Below are 17,683 nucleotides of genomic sequence, written 5' to 3' on the forward strand. Positions count from 1 at the left end.
TATCTAGAAGAGAGTGAAGCTCTGAGACAAGCTGTGACTTCCAGAGGGGCTGGGGAAGTTAGACCTGGTGTCCTGTGGGAACTGGGACTCGAACTAAGGACAGCCCTTCAGTCTAGAAAGGCAAGCACAAGACTCTGTGGGTCGGAGCTTAATCACCTGGACTGTCTACAGCTTCGAAGCTGTTTACTTCCACGGAGCTCCAACAAAGATGGAGAGGGAAAGACAAAGCTCATAGGCAGAAAGGAGGGTGGTTAACCGCAGACTCCCTAAGTCGTGGAGATGAGAACAATCTAGATGCTTTGGCTGTTCCAAGCCACAACAACTACATTCGGTGGCACTGTGTGTGCAGATTTCAGCCAGAGCTCTTTGTGATCTGCAGCAAAACTATGCACGATCACTTGGTGGCTCAGATCGCAAAGGCCTTGCGCTTCATTTGCACGAAGGCTCATGTTTGAAAAGTCCTGGCCTGGAGTTGGAGCCACTCTGCTTGAAGGAAATGAGTTTTTATCAAATGTTTACAGCGACTGTATCCGCAGATGCAGAAGAGTAAAACAGATAGAAGGCATTGGGGGAGGGGAGTAGAGAGGATCAAGAGGTGGCCGTGGGAAAGGCAAGAAAGGAGACAAAAAGGAAGGACTGATTAAAGGCGCCCAGCTCACCTGAAAACTCTCAAGATTGATCTTCTGCCAAAAGTCCCCACCCAATTCCGCCCCAGCCAAGGTCCTGCAGACCCCAACATTTTCGCCGCCCTTGGCCACAAGATGGCGCTCTTTAGACTTTAAAAAAAAAAAAAAAACTAAGAAAGGAGGGGAGAAGGGAGGAGGGAGCAAAGACACCGCACTGCCCCAAACCAAGAACAATTTGAAAACCCACCCCATCACACTTAAAAATCTAGGACAAAGAGCCTTCAGGACGGAACTGCTTCGACTGCAAAGCTTCGAGTGCAGCTTGGGAGCGGCCTGGTGGCCCGAGCCCGGCAGCTCCACTGAGTAGAGCGCCCTGGGGTCCCTGAAACTCGAAACCCCGGCGCAGAACCAGCGGAAACTAAAGCAAAATCCTTGAACTTCTCTGGACAATTGCTTCCGGGCGTTTGCAGAGAACCGGGGGACTAGACCGGAGCCCAGGACGCGTATGGCGCGTCCCTGATGTCCCACGGACGCCAGCGAGGCCAGCGCTCCGGCTGCAGCATGGACCGCGCGGGGCGTCTGGGCGCGGGCCTGCGGGGACTCTGCGTGGCTGCGCTAGTGCTCGTGTGCGCCGGACACGGGGGCCGCCGCGAGGACGGGGGACCAGCTTGCTACGGGGGATTCGACCTCTACTTCATCCTGGACAAGTAAGTGTCTGGAGGATGCTGCTCTAGGGCGGGCGGTCCCTAGGGCGCAGCACAGCAGGGCTCCGGTCTCCTGCTGCGGGGCACCAGGACTGCTTTGGCTGCTTTTTTTTTTTTTTTTTTTTTTTTTTTTTTTTTTTTTTTTACCGTCTCTGGCCCGGAGTTTGCGAGTCCTGGGAGGATGCAGTTGGCTCTATTTGTCTTATAGCTTCTCACCTTGGGGAGTAGGAATTGCAACCACAAGTAGAATTTGCACACACTTCCAAAGTTAGAGGCGAGGGTACTCTTCAAAATTGGCCATCTCCTTTTCCAAAAGGCAAAAATGCAGTCTTTGTTCTCGTGGCATGATGACCCTGGGCACTTGTGGAAGTCCAAGGCACGGATTCTCCACCTCTGGGGGTTCCAACTAGTTGTTTGTGCGGACTTCACCCTCTGCTTAAGGGCTCTAAGCACCGTTCTGTGCCGTACCCTATAAACAGATGTCCAAGCACGCGGTCACTCTTCCACCTGAGTGGTGTCAACCAAAAATGCTTTCAAATACTGGCCAATGTCCCCAGCAACCTTCGCCTTCAGAACTGAGATATAGGTAAATTTTGGGCTGTTGGTTTTTGACTGATGGGCTGCCAGGGAAACCAGCAAGATCGCTCCTCACTAAAAGGACCTTTGCTTAAGGAGGAACTGAGTTAAGGCCAGTTCAACACTTTCCAGATCCCTACAGGGTTTGCCAAGCCACAGTTACTCAAGTAAGCTTCGTTCGCTCTGCTGAGAAGCAGCTACAATAAAAAGTCCCTCAAGATCCGGGCTCCTTAGATCCTTGCCAGTGCCCGGAGAGGCGCTTGCAGTCACAGTGGTGGGGAGGTGAATTTCACAGACTGGAAAGTATTTGGGAGTTGGAACAAGAGTCCTGAAAAATAAGCTGGCCGCTGGACACCAAATGTGCTTCACAGTTGCTGCTGGGGTTTGATTTTCCGTAGAGGCTGTTTTGAACTCCAGATACTTTGGATTAAAAAAAAAAAAAGTGAGGTCTCTTTCTTACAGATTTATGAGAAAGTGGATACTGAAAATTCAGGCCCGGGCTAAGAAATGGAAAATCTTTTGTTAATTAGCAGGTGGGACCTGGAGTTCCCGGGTCAGGGAGACTAAGGTGCTCCTCGCTGTGCCCCTCTAAGTGGACTCTGGGGCTAGGTCTGTGCCTCAGTTGGCAGGATGCTTGCCTAGAATGTACAAGCAAGCCCCAGTGCCACAAAACCCCACAAACTCGCTGTGATGGTGGTGATGGATGATGTAATTCCTGCAGGTGGGAGAAATTCACGGTGATCCTGGGCCAACCTGGGTCACCTGAGATTGTCCCATACAACAAAAGACATAGCCCAGGAAATTCCAAGAGACCTGAACCAACAAAAATCACCATTTCCCCAGAGGACTGCCTTGGTGCTCTGAGCACAACCTGGTGGCCTAAATCTCTAATTTATACTGAGCTTTTTGTCTGATTTATAAATGGAATTTCTTCAGGTGATGGGAGGGCTTCAAGAGAGTCATCTTAGGATCATTTCTGACAGGGGCGCGAGTAAGTCGAAAGGAATATATATATGTATATATATTTAAACAACAGTGTGGACAGACTTTCTCTGCAAAGATTTAAAAGTATTAGACGGCAAATCACTGAAAACAGTTTGGAAAAGTTCCAAGAGTGTGTGAGCAAGGACTATCCACATAACCTCAGGCTTGCATCTTACAGAGAACAACAGGAACACAAAAGCCAGGAAGACGACCAGAGGAGGATTTGAATACTTAAGCTCTTTGCTCCTCTGGGGGATGCATTGAATAAGTGAAATACACCAAACTGCTAAAGCTTTTTTTTGCAATTTACTCTCTGAAGACTGGTCTTAGTGTGGAAGAGCTAATTAGAAATTAGCTTTACGTCTTAATTGCCAAAGGGAAAAAATATATGTTAAAGCTAATATATGAACAGAAACATTCTGATTCACTAGCAATGAAAGGAAAGGGGGAGGGGACAGCTGTCCTATTATGTTAGCAGAGGCTTTAAAGCATTGCAGTGTCCAGCAGTGGCCACCTGTGTCCTGTCTTGCTCGGGACAGTGTGAACTGGTGGTCTTTATGGATTTGAACTGCATCGTAGAACTCTCTAGAAGGGCAGACGCGCTTCGCGTTCCTGATCTCCAGAACAGTAGCTACTTGCCATATGTGTCGCCCATGCAAGCGAGGACATGAACTTTTAATTTTGTTTAAATTAAATAGTCACATGTGGCTGCCATGTGAGTCATAGATGAAGAGATGCATCGGCAGAAAGTATCATGTGCTTTTAACAAAGCGAAGGCTCCTTTTCATCCAAGTCTTTATCTTAAGAAAAAATGCATTAGAAAAAGATCCCCTTACTGGGAGCTCATGGTAATGCTGTTTATAGTAAAAAGCTGAGAATTACCTAAATATCCAACAATGGGATTTAAGTAAGACATGAAGTATGCAGAGTGCTGTATGCTCGTTGCAGATTGTGTGTGTTTGCAAGATATTTTAGGAGAAATATATAATACTTACACTATTATGTTTCCAAACATTGTGTGGATTCCACTTTTGTAAGGAGCAAGGCAGGCTTGATGCCAGCACTTGGGAGACCAAGCCAACCTGAGCTAAATAACTAGATTCTGTTTCAGAACCAAGCAAATCAAAGCTAATCTCTTTCTCTTTCTCTCTCTCTCTCTCTCTCTCTCTCTCTCTCTCTCTCTGTGTGTGTGTGTGTGTGTGTGTGTGTGTGTGTGTGTGTGTGTGTTTACTTACTGTTAGGATAGCATTCCTCTCCAGAAGCTAATAGTTTTCACTTCTGAATTTCCAAATTTCTCTACAGTAAACATACCATACCAGTTTTATGTTCAACAAATATGATTTTTGAATTCTTAAGAACTGTGTGGAGAGAGACTGTGGTCAGTGGACTGAGTTCTCAGCCCCTCGATATTAAGAAAGTAGCTCCCCCTTTCCCACTTAATTCTAAGCCTCTAACTTCCTATCGTCGTCTTTCTTTCTGGGGTACTTTTGTGCTGAAGGAAAGCTTGCTGGAATTTCTATGTCATATGCATTCCTCCAGCGACAACCAGGTGAATGAATCAATGTAATTTCCAAGTCCAGAGCTGGAGGTTTGGGCCACCAGGCAGCAGGGCAGTCTCTACAAAGTCCTCTGTCCTGGAAAGGACCTCCCCAGACACTGCTGCGTATCACAAGACCACAGCAAAGTGGGAAGGGAAAGAATGCTGACTGGGTTTGTGTGAGACCCTTGGCTGCTGGGGTGCTGGCTACAGGCGGAACAGTGACCACAGGGAACCGAGTCTGTGGCCATCCTCTCCACCTCTGCAAGGCTTCTCCAGTCAGTTCACTTCTCTGGGGCGTTTTAAAAGCTCGGCTCCTTTCAGCCCTGAGCAGGATGCGTCTCTGGCCTGGAGGGAGCCCAGATTATATAGTTAATGGAATGTCATGTTTTCTCAACCAGGAGCAAAGACCATATAATGATAACCCAGAACACCACAGTAACACAATAGGGCGTTATTAAGAACTCTGGCAACTGGGCCGCACAGGGCTCTACACTGATGGAATTTCATGTTTACATAAACATGCTTTTCTGGTTAGAGCTGGGAAAAGTAGTTTGCTGGGAATTCGATCAGGGAAAAGACTCGGAAGGCCCTGTCTAGAAAAGAACAGAGCCTCTCTTAAGTCTCCCGGTGGGTCTACAGGACCCTTCGTGGGCATGGATGTACTTTTCCTTCCTGGCAGGGTCCTTTGACACTGAAATGTGCATTTTCATGCCACGTATTAATCTTCTTTATGTAAGAGGAGAGGGGGCATTTTCCATCTCCAGTTTCAGGAAGCGCTGAACATGATACATATGCCATAGAGACTTCAAAAACAGAGCACTGGGCAGAGACCACGGGGGTGAAGGGTGGGGCTACAGGACAAGACTGACTTTCTATTCAACAGTGTCTCTATCTCTTTTCCCCCCAAACAAAGGAAGCTCGCTTTCTTAAACTTGCATTGGGCATTTCAAGGTGGTACTGATCAGCAGGGCTGTGAGGGAGTGTGGCCCCCCAGGGACATAGACGCACAAGTAGTGGATACAGATAAATGCTTGTCATCCTAGACTGGAACCTCACTAGGTAGAGTACTGTTTTCCTGGAAGAGACCTGGGATTTCCAACAACTAACTTACACAGGAAATGTTGAGAGTCCGAAGTTCAGTGAGCTTCTCAGACCCATATGCTTTCACAAGGGACCTAGGAGCATTGTCTGGTGGGTAGATGGGAGAAAGTTTTATTCACCCTCCTGGGTTAGAACTATTCAGAATCAGGACTAGATCCTAACAGAGCAACAGAGCAGGATTTTCCTGCTCCGTACTCCCAGCCTCATCCCTTCGGCTCATCTCTAACCAGCGCCATCGGGCTGTAATGAGAAGCACATGGCGGTGCAGCCAGTGAGACCCAGTGGGTTCCAGGAATTGAAAAATCCCTGTACCAGCGTTTCAGTAAATCATGGAACCCAAGCAGTTAAGACTGTTTAATTACGGAGCAGCTGCTAGACCAGTGTTCATCAGTTGCTGCTGGTAGGAAATTCTGCACCCTCCTGCCAACACCCCTCCCATCTCCCAGAAACCTGGGGCTGATGATTCACACTCCGGGGTGTGAGCAGTGTTCTGCACTTAAAGGCCCCAACGAGTTAGGAGCTTGTTCAGATTGAATTTGACGGAAAGGGGAAATTTAAGTTTGCAGATGTGTCAAGGCACACAGATGTAGCCTGCTGCCTGAAATGCCTGGGAAGGTCCTTCAGAGGAAGGAGAATGGAAAGTTAATGCCAAGTGAAGGGAGCAGGGTGCATTAGAAAATACATACCTTTGACAAGTGCAACAGTAACCTTAAAAGACACCGGGATGAGCATCTATCTCTCCAGCGCCAAGATTTTACTTTGTTCAAATGTTCCAGCCGTTTGGTTCCAAGTTTGAAGAAGGCCTCTCAGGCCTGGTGATGGTTGGTAGGACTGCCTGCAAAAAGGTTTGCTGTGTAGACAAAAACTAAGCACGATGAAAGTGTTTTATGTTTCTGGCTGGGTGCGTAATTTCTTTCTACTTTTCTTAACTCTGGAGACCTGGGTAAACTCAGAGTTGCTCTGAGAACAGAGTCCAGGGAGTGCTGAAAGAAGGCATCTGACCTATAATTATAACCCATGATCACCTCACAGCACTCCAGGGACGAACTCTGGCATCCCTTGGACAGGCAGAGATGACACACTAAGGCAGATTACACTTGCTCTATGCTAACATAAATTGGTGTCCGTTTGGGTAACAGAACAAGAGACCAGACTTAGCCACTTGGACTAATTTAATTATTCCATAGCACAAGAGGAAAAGGATATTTGGACATTTTGATATGTTTTTCAGACGTGCCAAGTTCTCATTGAAAAAGTCATTTGATGTCTTCCGTTACACTTGGCTTATTCTTTCATGTACTTGGCGTAGATATGTTCTCAATAGTGAACAAAGTGGCTGAAGCACCCAACCCAGCAATGAAAGCCCGGATAGCACAGTGCCTACAGCAAGCCATGTCCTGTCTTGGGAGGTGCAAAGAAAGCTGAAGCCGGAAGCCGTCTGGACTGGTGGCCTTTCAGGCAGAGGCCACTAGAAGGACTCTGGGAATCCAACGTTGAGGGCTCCAGTGTGAATTTGGGGCAGGGCAGGAAAAGTCAAGTTTAGAACAGCAGGAAAAAGAGCAGGTGGCAGTCACAGCCCTGGCTCCCTGCCAGGCACTATGGTATAAATGGAGCCTGAACAAGCCAGTTTAGCCTTTGCAATTCCTGTAACGTCTGAGCAGTCACTGAAATGAAGGCCAAGACTACTTTAAGTGTTAAAGCCAACCTCAACCCCGTGATTTACTCAGAAGATGATGCAAAGACTGAGAAGTCAAAACATCAAATCAGTCAGCAGACAAGCTAGGTTATGCTGTGGCGATAAGTAACCTCCAAGTCTTAGTGACAAGCTATACTCATGGCTGTCCTGGGAGGGAGAGCTCTGGGAGAGACCCTTCTCCATCACAGCTGCAAGAAAGCAAATGCAGGAGGGAAGTGACTCAAATCGTTCCACTCACAGCCCACTGGCCCAGACTGGTCATGTCCTCACCTTGTGGAAAGGAACTGAAGAAATGTACGCCGGAGAGAAGAAACGCCAGATATGTGTGGGCATTTGCAGCCTCTACTGAAAGCATAATTACATAGTCTGGAGGCCTGCGTAAGCAAGAATAGCAGCTAAAATGGGATAAGGAGCCAACACGTCTGGAGGGGGTCAGTTTGGAGCTAGACCTAGGGCATATTAATCGATCAGAAGTTACTACCGGCATAGCATTTCAGATCTTCCTGGGAGGTGGTGATGCCTTTCTATTCCCCCTTCTCCAGTCCCTCCATACGTAAGAGAAAACCTTTAATGCCATGGGTTTTAAGAACATTAAGTCAGTCAGGGCAAGCTAGCTAGTATTTGCTGTGGTGGTGAGCAGCCTGCAGGCTACATCCATGACCGCATGGAAAAGGGGGATGAGATGCCAGACATGGGACTCTGCCACCTCAGTGTTACCTGAGTATGTTTGAAAGACAAGAGTTCCTCTGTCTGTAGCAGGTGGAATCTGAGGGAATCTGACAGGCTGGACAGCGAGTACGGTCCTCACACACTGAGGCAGCAGTATTAAGAGAGTCCCCACACAGAGGCCAGTTCAGAACGTGACTTTGGAGGGTCGGGCTCCCACCCGGGTTTCTTGGTGGATGTGCAATTGTTACATTCAGTGAGATAGTTCTGCATTACAAAGGAATATCATTCATTAATATCATTCATTAATTGTTAATATCATGGTTATCCCTGATCATTGTGATAACCACAATCAGTAGATGCCTCTACACTGATTTCTAAGAGCCACCAAGCAGAGAATCCCTGGTACGTGTTGAAATGCAAAGCAACACAAGCTGAGCTTGTTGCTTCTGAGGCTGGAGAGATGGCCCCATGGTTAAGAATACTTGCTGCTCTTCCAGAAGATCTGGGTTCGGCTCCCAGCACCCACATGATCACTCACAGTCATCTGTAACTCCAATCCTAAGGATGCTGATGCTCTTGTCCGGCCTCTGCAGCCACTACCCATGAGGCACAAGACATCCATGCAGAAACCCACTCCCTTCTTCCCAACAAAACTAATTAATTAATTTCAAAAAATGCTAAAGCCTACTGATTCCTAGCATGAAAGGATTCATCAAAGCAGGAGAAGTGGTCACCAGAAGGAAGTGGGCCAGTGAAAGGTGCTGACCGGGAACAGGAGCCATTAAAGCAGTGGCTACAAACATCAGCAGAGCCAGCATGCCCTCCAAACTGAACTCCAGGGAGAATTCTCCCTTGAACGAGAGAAGCCAATGTTCAGTGGAAGGGGAGAGCTGGTGGAGCAGCTAGTCCATTTCTTGCCCATCAGTGTTGACAAACCTTACTTGGGATTACACACATACAAGCTCTGATGTTCACTAGCTAGGGCAGTCCTTGGCTCCTTTCCCATCTAGACCCTGGAAGGAACCATGTGTGTTTCCATGAGGGACAAGGGAAACCAAGCCTCAATGGCAGGGTCATGAAGGGCAACTTTGGGATTAGACAATTCCAGGTTCAAACCTCCCCTCAGTGTTTGACCAAACACTGTGAGCTTGGGATTTTTAAGTCAGTTTGTCTCTCTGAAGCTTGGTTTGTCTTGCCAATAGGATAGATGTTAAAACATAGGCCTGTGGAAATGTTCTGAAGATTAAAATCTTTAACCAGCATTTGGCAAATGCGTACCATGTGGTGGCAGTGATGAAGATGGTGGTGCTGATGTTGATGGCAGTAATGTAGTGATGGAGACAGTCATGGCAAGAGATGAAGGTGATAGGTGTTGGGGATTCTGTAAACCCCACCTCTCAGTTACCTGGCAACAGCCAGGCATGTTACCTTACACTATAAAAGGGGTTGCTTGACCCCGCCTCTCTCCTTATACTCTCTTACCCTCTTGCTTTCTCTTGCTCTCTTGCTCTTCCTCCCTTGCCCCTCCTCTCCCCATTTCCTTCCCCACCTCCATGTGCTCATGGCCGGCCTCTGCTTCTCTCATCTCTCTCTCTCTCTCTCTCTCTCTCTCTCTCTCTCTCTCATAAATCTCTCTCTCATATCTCTCTCTCATATCTCTCTCTCATCTCCCCCCCACCTCTACTACCCTCTTAACTCCCCCCATGACCTGAATATATACTATACCATTGTGTGGCTGGTCCCTCAGGGGAAGGGATTCCGAACATGGGTCCCCCAGAGGCATCTCCCTTGTCCCCAGGCCTCAGCCGAACCTCCATGGGCCATATCCCTCCACTCACTTTATCCTTTTCCCAACAATAGGGATGAAGGTGGTGATGAGGACAGACATGACAGGGATGGTGATGGGGTAGTGATAGTTTGTGACAGAGGTCATGGTTACAGAGTCGGTGACGAACAGGGGTGATTGTTATGGTGGCTGATGGTGCCAAGAACAATCATAATAGCGGTGCTAATGAAAGAGGTGCTGGAGGTCATGATGCTGGCAGTGATGGGGGATAATAATAGTGATGGTGGTCATGGTGGACAGCAGTGATGATGACATCAGTGGTCCTGATGCTGCTATTTACCACTAACCCGAGAGAAATGCAGGGTCCTTCCTATCTTCCAAGTATGAGATCATCTGGCCAGGGTAAGAGGCATATCATATCTGTTTATTTTTCCTCCTCTTCCTCCTCCTCTACCTCCCCATTCTGTGTGTGTGTGTGTGTGTGTGTGTGTGTGTGTGTGTTGTGACAGGAACTCAGGGAACCCAAGTGGCCCTTCAACTGCTCTTGGTCACTCCTACTTCTGAAGTGCTGGGATTACAGGCATGTGCCTTCTCGCCTGGCTCAGGGGCATGCCATTTCAAGTCAGTGTTTCTGAAACTATGCTAAGCCTTAGAAACGGTAGAGCTCAAGATATGTCCGGCTCTCAGGGAGCTCAGGGTTCAGTGGAGCAAACAAAGCACGAAAGACTGCTATGAAATCGAGTGAGGTTTTCATCAGAATGTTAGAGAAGCAATGTACAAGAAAGCCAAGTGGCACATACTCTGTCCTGTGAGTATGACCAAAACGATCTTAGAACTTGCATTCTATCCCTCCAGCGGTAGGTTTGAAGAAGTAATTCATTCTTTTTCTTTTTCGATTGGAAGCTTCTGAGAACAATAGTGCGCATGTCGTCTTTATTGGATGTCTCTGATGGGGACAGAGACAAAAGAATAAGGGAAACCGAGACTCTGGGGGAGCAGGACGAGCAGTTGGCAGGCTGTGTGGGAGGCGAGGCTGCACTGGGAAGAAGCAGGTTTCGGAAGGCAAGAGACTCTTGTCATGGTAGAGTCTGAGCATGTAGGGCATCTGGGTGGAGACACTAAGTAGGCGGCTTCCCTGGAGACTTAGGACTGAGAACAAAGCCTTGAATATTGTTAGCTCAAGGGCAACAGTTGATGCAGGCGCAGGTAATAATTAATATGAGGATAATGATATAAGAACTTTCAAAGGTCAGGAAGAGGTGCGGTTTGAAGAGGAAGGTGGCCAAGGTCTAATCCAGAGGGATCTCCAATAGTTGTCCAGGAAAAGAAGAGACTGGTATCAAAGGGCAATGCTTCCTCACACATCTCTTTGTACATCATCCATCTTGCCTCCTGGAACTCTAGTACCAAGTCAACCTGGGTTTATTTGTTTCTTTCTTTCTTTTAACACAAATCTAACCTTGACACTGGCTTCCCTAAGCCCCACCTCTCATACACACTCCAAGCAAAGTTAAAGCTCTTTCAGGACCAACTGTGAAGCCTTTGGTAAAATACCAAGAGACTTTTATTGCTGTGGTCACCATGTAGTTCCCAGGTTTTGTTTCTCACCATATCCCACACCTTTTAACTTACAATGAAATGACTGTGTGGGTTCTACAACCGAGCCAAGCCCTTTAGCTGCAGAGTGGGCATCCACTCCATCTGTACCTAAGCGATGCCCACTGATTTTACGACATTAATTGGGGAATTCTTATGCACTCACCCCAAATAATTAAGCAATCCACCCCTCTGCATTGCATCTTGACTTAAACAACTTTCTGTTGTTTAGAGTCTCTCAAGCCCAAACAACTTCTGCCCTCTGACAGCAGTGACTCGGTCCAGAACACAGTTGGAGAGGAAGCGTGCTTAGTGTCCGCCGGGAAACCTGACATCCACACTTTTTTCCACTGTCCTCCAATGCTCATTGGTGGACAGCCCCCACTAGAGTACAAAGGACCTCCAGGGATAGCAAAGTCTATGAGCAGCATCTTAATCCGTGTGCTGTCACCCTCCCATAAAAACAAGTGCATCTTTGCAGATGCTGGAAAGCACTTAAGAGAGTGTGGCCACACAGCACTCCAGCAGTCAAAGGACCAACAGGCCAAAGTGAGATACATCACTGAGTACTTGTGGGATGCTAGGGATCCTTGTTACCAAGGTGACCAAACATCCTGGCTTACCCAGGAGAGGCCTGGTATGGCTTTGTTGTCCCAGTATAATTAATAGCTTCCTCCTTGTCTCTCAAAACTGGCTCCATTTGGCTTTTCAAGTTTAGGGTGATTGTGGTTGTTAACTGTCATCAGAGAGAGAACAGATTAAAGACAAACAGGAACTGACCTTCTACCCACCGTTCTGCTGAAGTGGGCAACCGTCAGCCATTTAAATGACCCAATTTTAAGCCTTTCCCAGGAGCCCCACTCTATTGTTTTCCAGGAGGAAATCCTGTATCCTCTAAGTGCCCAAGTGTCTCACCATGGACTGCAATTATACGTTCCCTAACCCCACCATGGGGAGGCAGTATCGCATAGCAGTCACGAGCATGGGGTTAAATGCTGAAGTCCTAGGGTCTGGGAAATGTATAGATCCGAGCAGGGCAGAGGTGGCTACTCTCAAAGTGCTAACTGTGACGGCAGTGAATCTCAAACACACTGTCTGCGGCTTAGTAAGTGCTCAGTACAGAAGGAATCTTAGTTACTAACCTGTCAGTTCCAAAGAGCAGATTAGGCATGTGTGGCTGAATGAATGAATAAGTAAATGTAATACTTTTTAAAAAAGAAAAAGAAATGAAGGCATTCATGGCAAGTGTTATCTGGGGGCATTGAAAGTGCCAAAGCTAAAACTTGATGATTGGAGGAGCCCAGTGAAATGTGAGAAAGGCAAGAAAGCTGGTGACTTGAGGAAAGGAAGCTAATTATAGATAACTACACCCCACCATCACCTACACCCCACCCCTCTCACCATCACCTACACCCCACCCCTCTCACCATCACCTACACCCCACCCCTCTCACCATCACCTACACCCCACCCCTCTCACCATCACCTACACCCCACCCCTCTCACCATCACCTACACCCCACCCCTCTCACCATCACCTACACCCCACCCCTCTCACCATCACCTACACTCCACCCCTCTCACCATCACCTACACCCCACCCCTCTCACCATCACCTACACCCCACCCCTCTCACCATCACCTACACCCCAACCCCTCTCACCATCACCTACACTCCAATCCTTCTCACCATCACCTACACCCCACCCCTCTCACCATCACCTACACCCCACCATCACCTACATCCCACCCCTCTCACCATCACCTACACCCCACCCCCTCTCACCATCACCTACACCCCACCCCTCTCACCATCACCTACACCCCACCATCACCTATATCCCACCCCTCTCACCATCACCTACACCCCACCATCACCTATATCCCACCCCTCTCACCATCACCTACACCCCACCCCCTCTCACCATCACCTACACCCCACCCCCTCTCACCATCACTTGCACCTCAACCCCTCTCACCATCACCTACACCCCACCATCACCTACACCCCACCATCACCTACACCCCACCATCACCTACACCCCACCCCTCTCACCATCACTTGCACCCCAACCCCTCTCACCATCACCTACACCCCACCATCACCTACACCCCACCCCCTCTCACCATCACCTAGATGTGCCCCTTTCTCTCACCAGAGGTCTAGGGAGGTGACTAGGGAGCCTCCACCACAGCCAAGGGATGGTGATGTGCAAAGCTATTGGAAAATTAATATGAAAAACAAAGCCAATGGGCAGAGCTTGAAAGAGCTCAGCCAGGGTCTATTTTAACCCTGTTGCCAAGTTTTGGGGTTTTTTTTGGGGGGGGGGTAAGTTGTTGTTTGTTTGTTTTTAATTATTTTATTGGATATTTTCTGTGTTTACATTTCAAATATTATTCCCTTTCCAACCCCAACTCCCACTCCCTCCCCCTCCACTTGCTTTCATGAAGGTGCTCCCTCTCCCAATCACCCTCTCCACCTCAGCATGCTTCACTGGACCAAAGGCCTCTCCTCTCATTGATACAACACAATGCCATCCTCTGCTATATATGCAACTGGAGCCACGGGTCTCACCATGTGTGCTCAGTGGTTGGTGTTTTAGTTCATGGGAGTTCTGGAGGGTTTGGTTGGTTGATAATGTTGTCCTCATGGGTTGCAGACTCCTTCAATGCTTTCAGCTCCTTCAGTTCTTTCTCTAGCTCTTTCATTAGGTTCTGTGTTCAGTCCGATGGTTAGCTGCAAGCATGCTCAGCTGTATCTGTATGACTCTGGCGAAGCCTCTGAGGAGGCATCCATATCAGGCTCCTGCCAGTAAGCACTTCTTGGCATCAGCAATAGTGCTTGGGTTTGGTGGCAGCATATGGGGTGGATCCCCAGGTGAGGCAGTCTCTGTAGATCTTTTCTTCAATCCCTGCTCCTCTACTTGGCTTTGTATTTCCTCCTGTGAGTGTTTAAAAAATTAGAAAAATATTTTTAAGGAATTTCTTGAACACTATTAAACAAAACTGGAAATAAGTGAGGAGTAATGAAGAATGGGACCTGGTTGGGACGAGACCGTCCCTCAGAGGCTGGATGCCAGTGTGAGCTATCACTGCACAGAGCCGCTGTTGGGGAGAGTGGAGGGGACATGACACAGAAAAAAGAGCCTGGGTATCTTTAACACGGTGGTCCTATGCAGCATGGACTCCAGGAAATTCTTCGATTAGGTGGCTGCAATAGGATCCCAGAATGAGGCCAGGTAGAGCATGAGGGAACCTTAGGTAGAGAAAACAAGAGAAAATGCAGGAATGGGGTAAGTGTGTCCAGAACCAACCAACAAACCTTGCTAGGGTGTTTTGTTTTGTTTGTTGTTTTCTTGTATCAACAGTCAAGGTCAAGAGGCAAGTCCGTCTTCAGCTCTCCCTGGCTGGACAGAGACTGCTCACATTAGCCTATCAAGACCAGCCATACTCCCTGTATTAAGTTCTTAGAGGAGCTTAAAGACATAAGTGGATACACAATGTAAAACTAGCATACAGTTGTTTGTTGTACTTTGGAGTCCAGTTACACTTCATGTTCAACAATAAAGATGGAGCTGGAAGATTGTTCAACACCTTCAGATAAGCGATTAAATAAAATTTCTGAGGCAGAAGTAGGAAGGGAAAGTTGGTTGTCTCCATCTGGCAAAGTGAATAAAACAAGAACGTGTGAAAAGGGAGGTAAAACATGAAGTGGAAAGCAAGGGGCTTGGGACAATAAAGTGTAAAATGAGGAGGAGTTAAAGTCACCCAGGAAGTAGTGAGAAGCTGAGCTGGCCAAAACAGGCTTGGAGGGTCGTAACTCCAAGAGGAGAGAGTTGTAGTTCAGCAAAAGCAACAAGGGGGAAGATGCCAAGGGATGGCAGGAATGGACATCCAGAGTGTCACATGCTCCCTGAGGTATAGTCTGGAAAGGTCATTTAAAGACTTAGTAGAAAACAACTCTTCTACTTAGAGAAAGCCTAAAAATATGGATTGGATAGGTCCCTCAACTAAGACTCAAAAGTAAATATTTATTGGAAGAGACTAAGACCTAAACATTTAAGAAAGGAAGGAAGGAAGGGAGGGAGGAAGGGAGGAATGAGAGAGAGAGAAAGAAACAAGGAGAGAGAGAGAGAGAGAGAGAGAGAGAGAGAGAGAGAGAGAGAGAGAGAGAATACAGGCTACCTACAAGGGCCCCAAAACATTCAATGCAAAGAATTGTGATTGCTAAAAATTCATCTTTTATAATAGATAAAATCATTTTGTTGATGTTACTTGTAAGTTAAAAAAAAGTATTTTAAGATAGATTATTTTAGAAAGGGGAGTGGTTTGTTGTTAGTGAAAATCATACAAAACATGAATCAAGATTTACAGAAACATTTAAACAGTGATGTTTGTTGCATAAAAAAAAATGATGCTGGGGGTGAAGTGTGCAGCTGTGGTTGTAGCTCTCAGGAAGCTGTGACAGGAGGCTTGAGAACCAAGGCCCCCCTGGGTTGCACAGCCAGACCCAACTAACAAGCTGAACAGTAAGTAGGTAAATAAGTAAGTGTTATGACCATTAAAACCCTCGAAGGAAACAAGAGTCTCGCTGATATTTCCAGTGTTCAGCTGATACCTGCATCAACAAACGGTCGATCACGAGAAAGAAAATGTGAAGTCTTTGGGTGAGAAGCCTACACCCTAGCTACATACTAAAGTCCCTGGAAATAATGACCACATTGCTGAAAAGTGCCCAAAGTGGGTCAGTTCATCTTAAAGACAGTTGAGAAACTTTTCCAAGAACAGGAAGCATTCAGAGACTAAAATTGTGGGGGAGGGGCTTAAAATACTAACAGCGGGTAAAGTATATTGTGTGCATGTGTGTGTGTGTGTGTGTGTGAGAGAGAGAGAGAGAGAGAGAGAGAGAGAGAGAGAGAGAGAGAGACATTAATTTCTAGGAAAAGGAAACACTTACGAAGGGCACAAAAAAGTAAATATTATAGAAGATGATTTCTCTGGGCTAAAGGGAGATTGGCTGCTTCTGTCGAAATGAATCACCAAGCGCTCTGCCAATTTAATTTTTAAATGGTCCTCAAATTTCATGATCTTAGACAAATTCTTAAAACATATGAGTAAGTAGAAAAGTCTATGTTCTTCCAAAAATAAGGATAATAGATTTCTTTACTTCCCCTCAAAAGTAAGACTTAGATTGGCATTTAATTTTTCTTTTTTATTCTACAATATTGTTTGCTCTAAAAATCTCAGTAATTATAGATCTTGAATGGACGTGGCTTTTAAATTCCTCACCTAGCTTCATACATTCAGATTTCAAAATATGTGCCATCCATGGGCCTCACTGAAAGACTACTTGAAGAGATTGATATCAAAAAGGGAAATATATTGAAATAAAACGTAAAAACAAACAAAAAACAACCCAAAGAAACATAAGTATGTAATGGCTGTAACAATGTTACCATCCCATGAGAACCTGTGATCCTGGACAAAACTTCCTGCTAATTTTGAATACACACTTTGAGTTCTAAAATTTAAAAACCAAAGTAACAGTGTGGCAAAATAATAGGAGCCCTGATAAAACCATGGGCAGCATGTGCCAAGATGGCTTCCATGTGACAGTGGAAACCATAGTGTATCGTGTATGCTGACTCTGCAAGTTGTCCCTGAATACTTACACATTCCGAGGACAGAGAGGATGTGAATAATAATTAAAGAGGCTGACTTAATAAATACATTCTAAAGCCTATACCCCTCAGAGAATAAACTTTTCTTTTGAATGCCCATGAAATATTTATTAGTTCACAGAGAGTACCCCAAGGCACAAGGTTTCCCATCCACATTCTCAGCAACAAAGGACAGGAAATGAGCAGCGAAACTACCTCAGAACTTTAGCTATAAGGAAGAGGATTATGTTTCTTTGGGGGGGTTTCTCTCTTTTTCTAGTATATCAGCATGTCACGAGGAAGACAGGACAATAAATAAATAAATAATCGCAAAGATCCAGAATGGAAGAAGTGGCTGTCGAGGACAGAGGTTGGCAAACTGTGGCTGAGTCCGTTTTTCTAAATAAAATTTTCTGGAGCACAACCATGCTCATTTGTTAGGGCTCGATGTTGCTTTTAGGCTAAAAAAAAAAAAAAGTTAACATAAAGACAAGTCCCGCCCACCCTCCAGTATCAAGGGGGACTCAAATATTTACTGTCTGGCTCTTCACAGGAAAAGTTGACTGAGCCCTGAACTAAAAAAACATCTGAAACCCATAGAGATGTAGGGATGCGAGAAGAATCTCATTATCAAGTTCAACCTTCTGGGTGTGTGCCTGTGTGGTTGGGACCCGTGCCCTCGGCTAGAAGGGCTGGCATTTGGCGGCACGCTCTGCTGTTACCGTCATGAAATTCTTAATAGCTTT

The 17,683-nt window shown here is 46.5% G+C and overlaps 1 protein-coding gene across 1 annotated transcript in view; it reads left to right on the forward strand.

The window, feature by feature from the left end:
• The first annotated feature begins 1,055 nt into the window (after nucleotides 1–1,055).
• The window catches only part of ANTXR1 (ANTXR cell adhesion molecule 1), a 172,643-nt gene continuing 156,015 nt past the window's right edge, over nucleotides 1,056–17,683 (forward strand). The window contains exon 1 of the mRNA XM_080932612.1: nucleotides 1,056–1,333. Within this exon, the coding sequence (XP_080788738.1) occupies nucleotides 1,146–1,333 (188 nt within the window). The 5' untranslated portion in view covers nucleotides 1,056–1,145. The remainder of the gene's footprint in view (nucleotides 1,334–17,683) is intronic.

Source organism: Micromys minutus (genome assembly GCF_963924665.1).
Source record: "Micromys minutus genome assembly, chromosome: 18".
Taxonomy (NCBI): domain Eukaryota; kingdom Metazoa; phylum Chordata; class Mammalia; order Rodentia; family Muridae; genus Micromys; species Micromys minutus.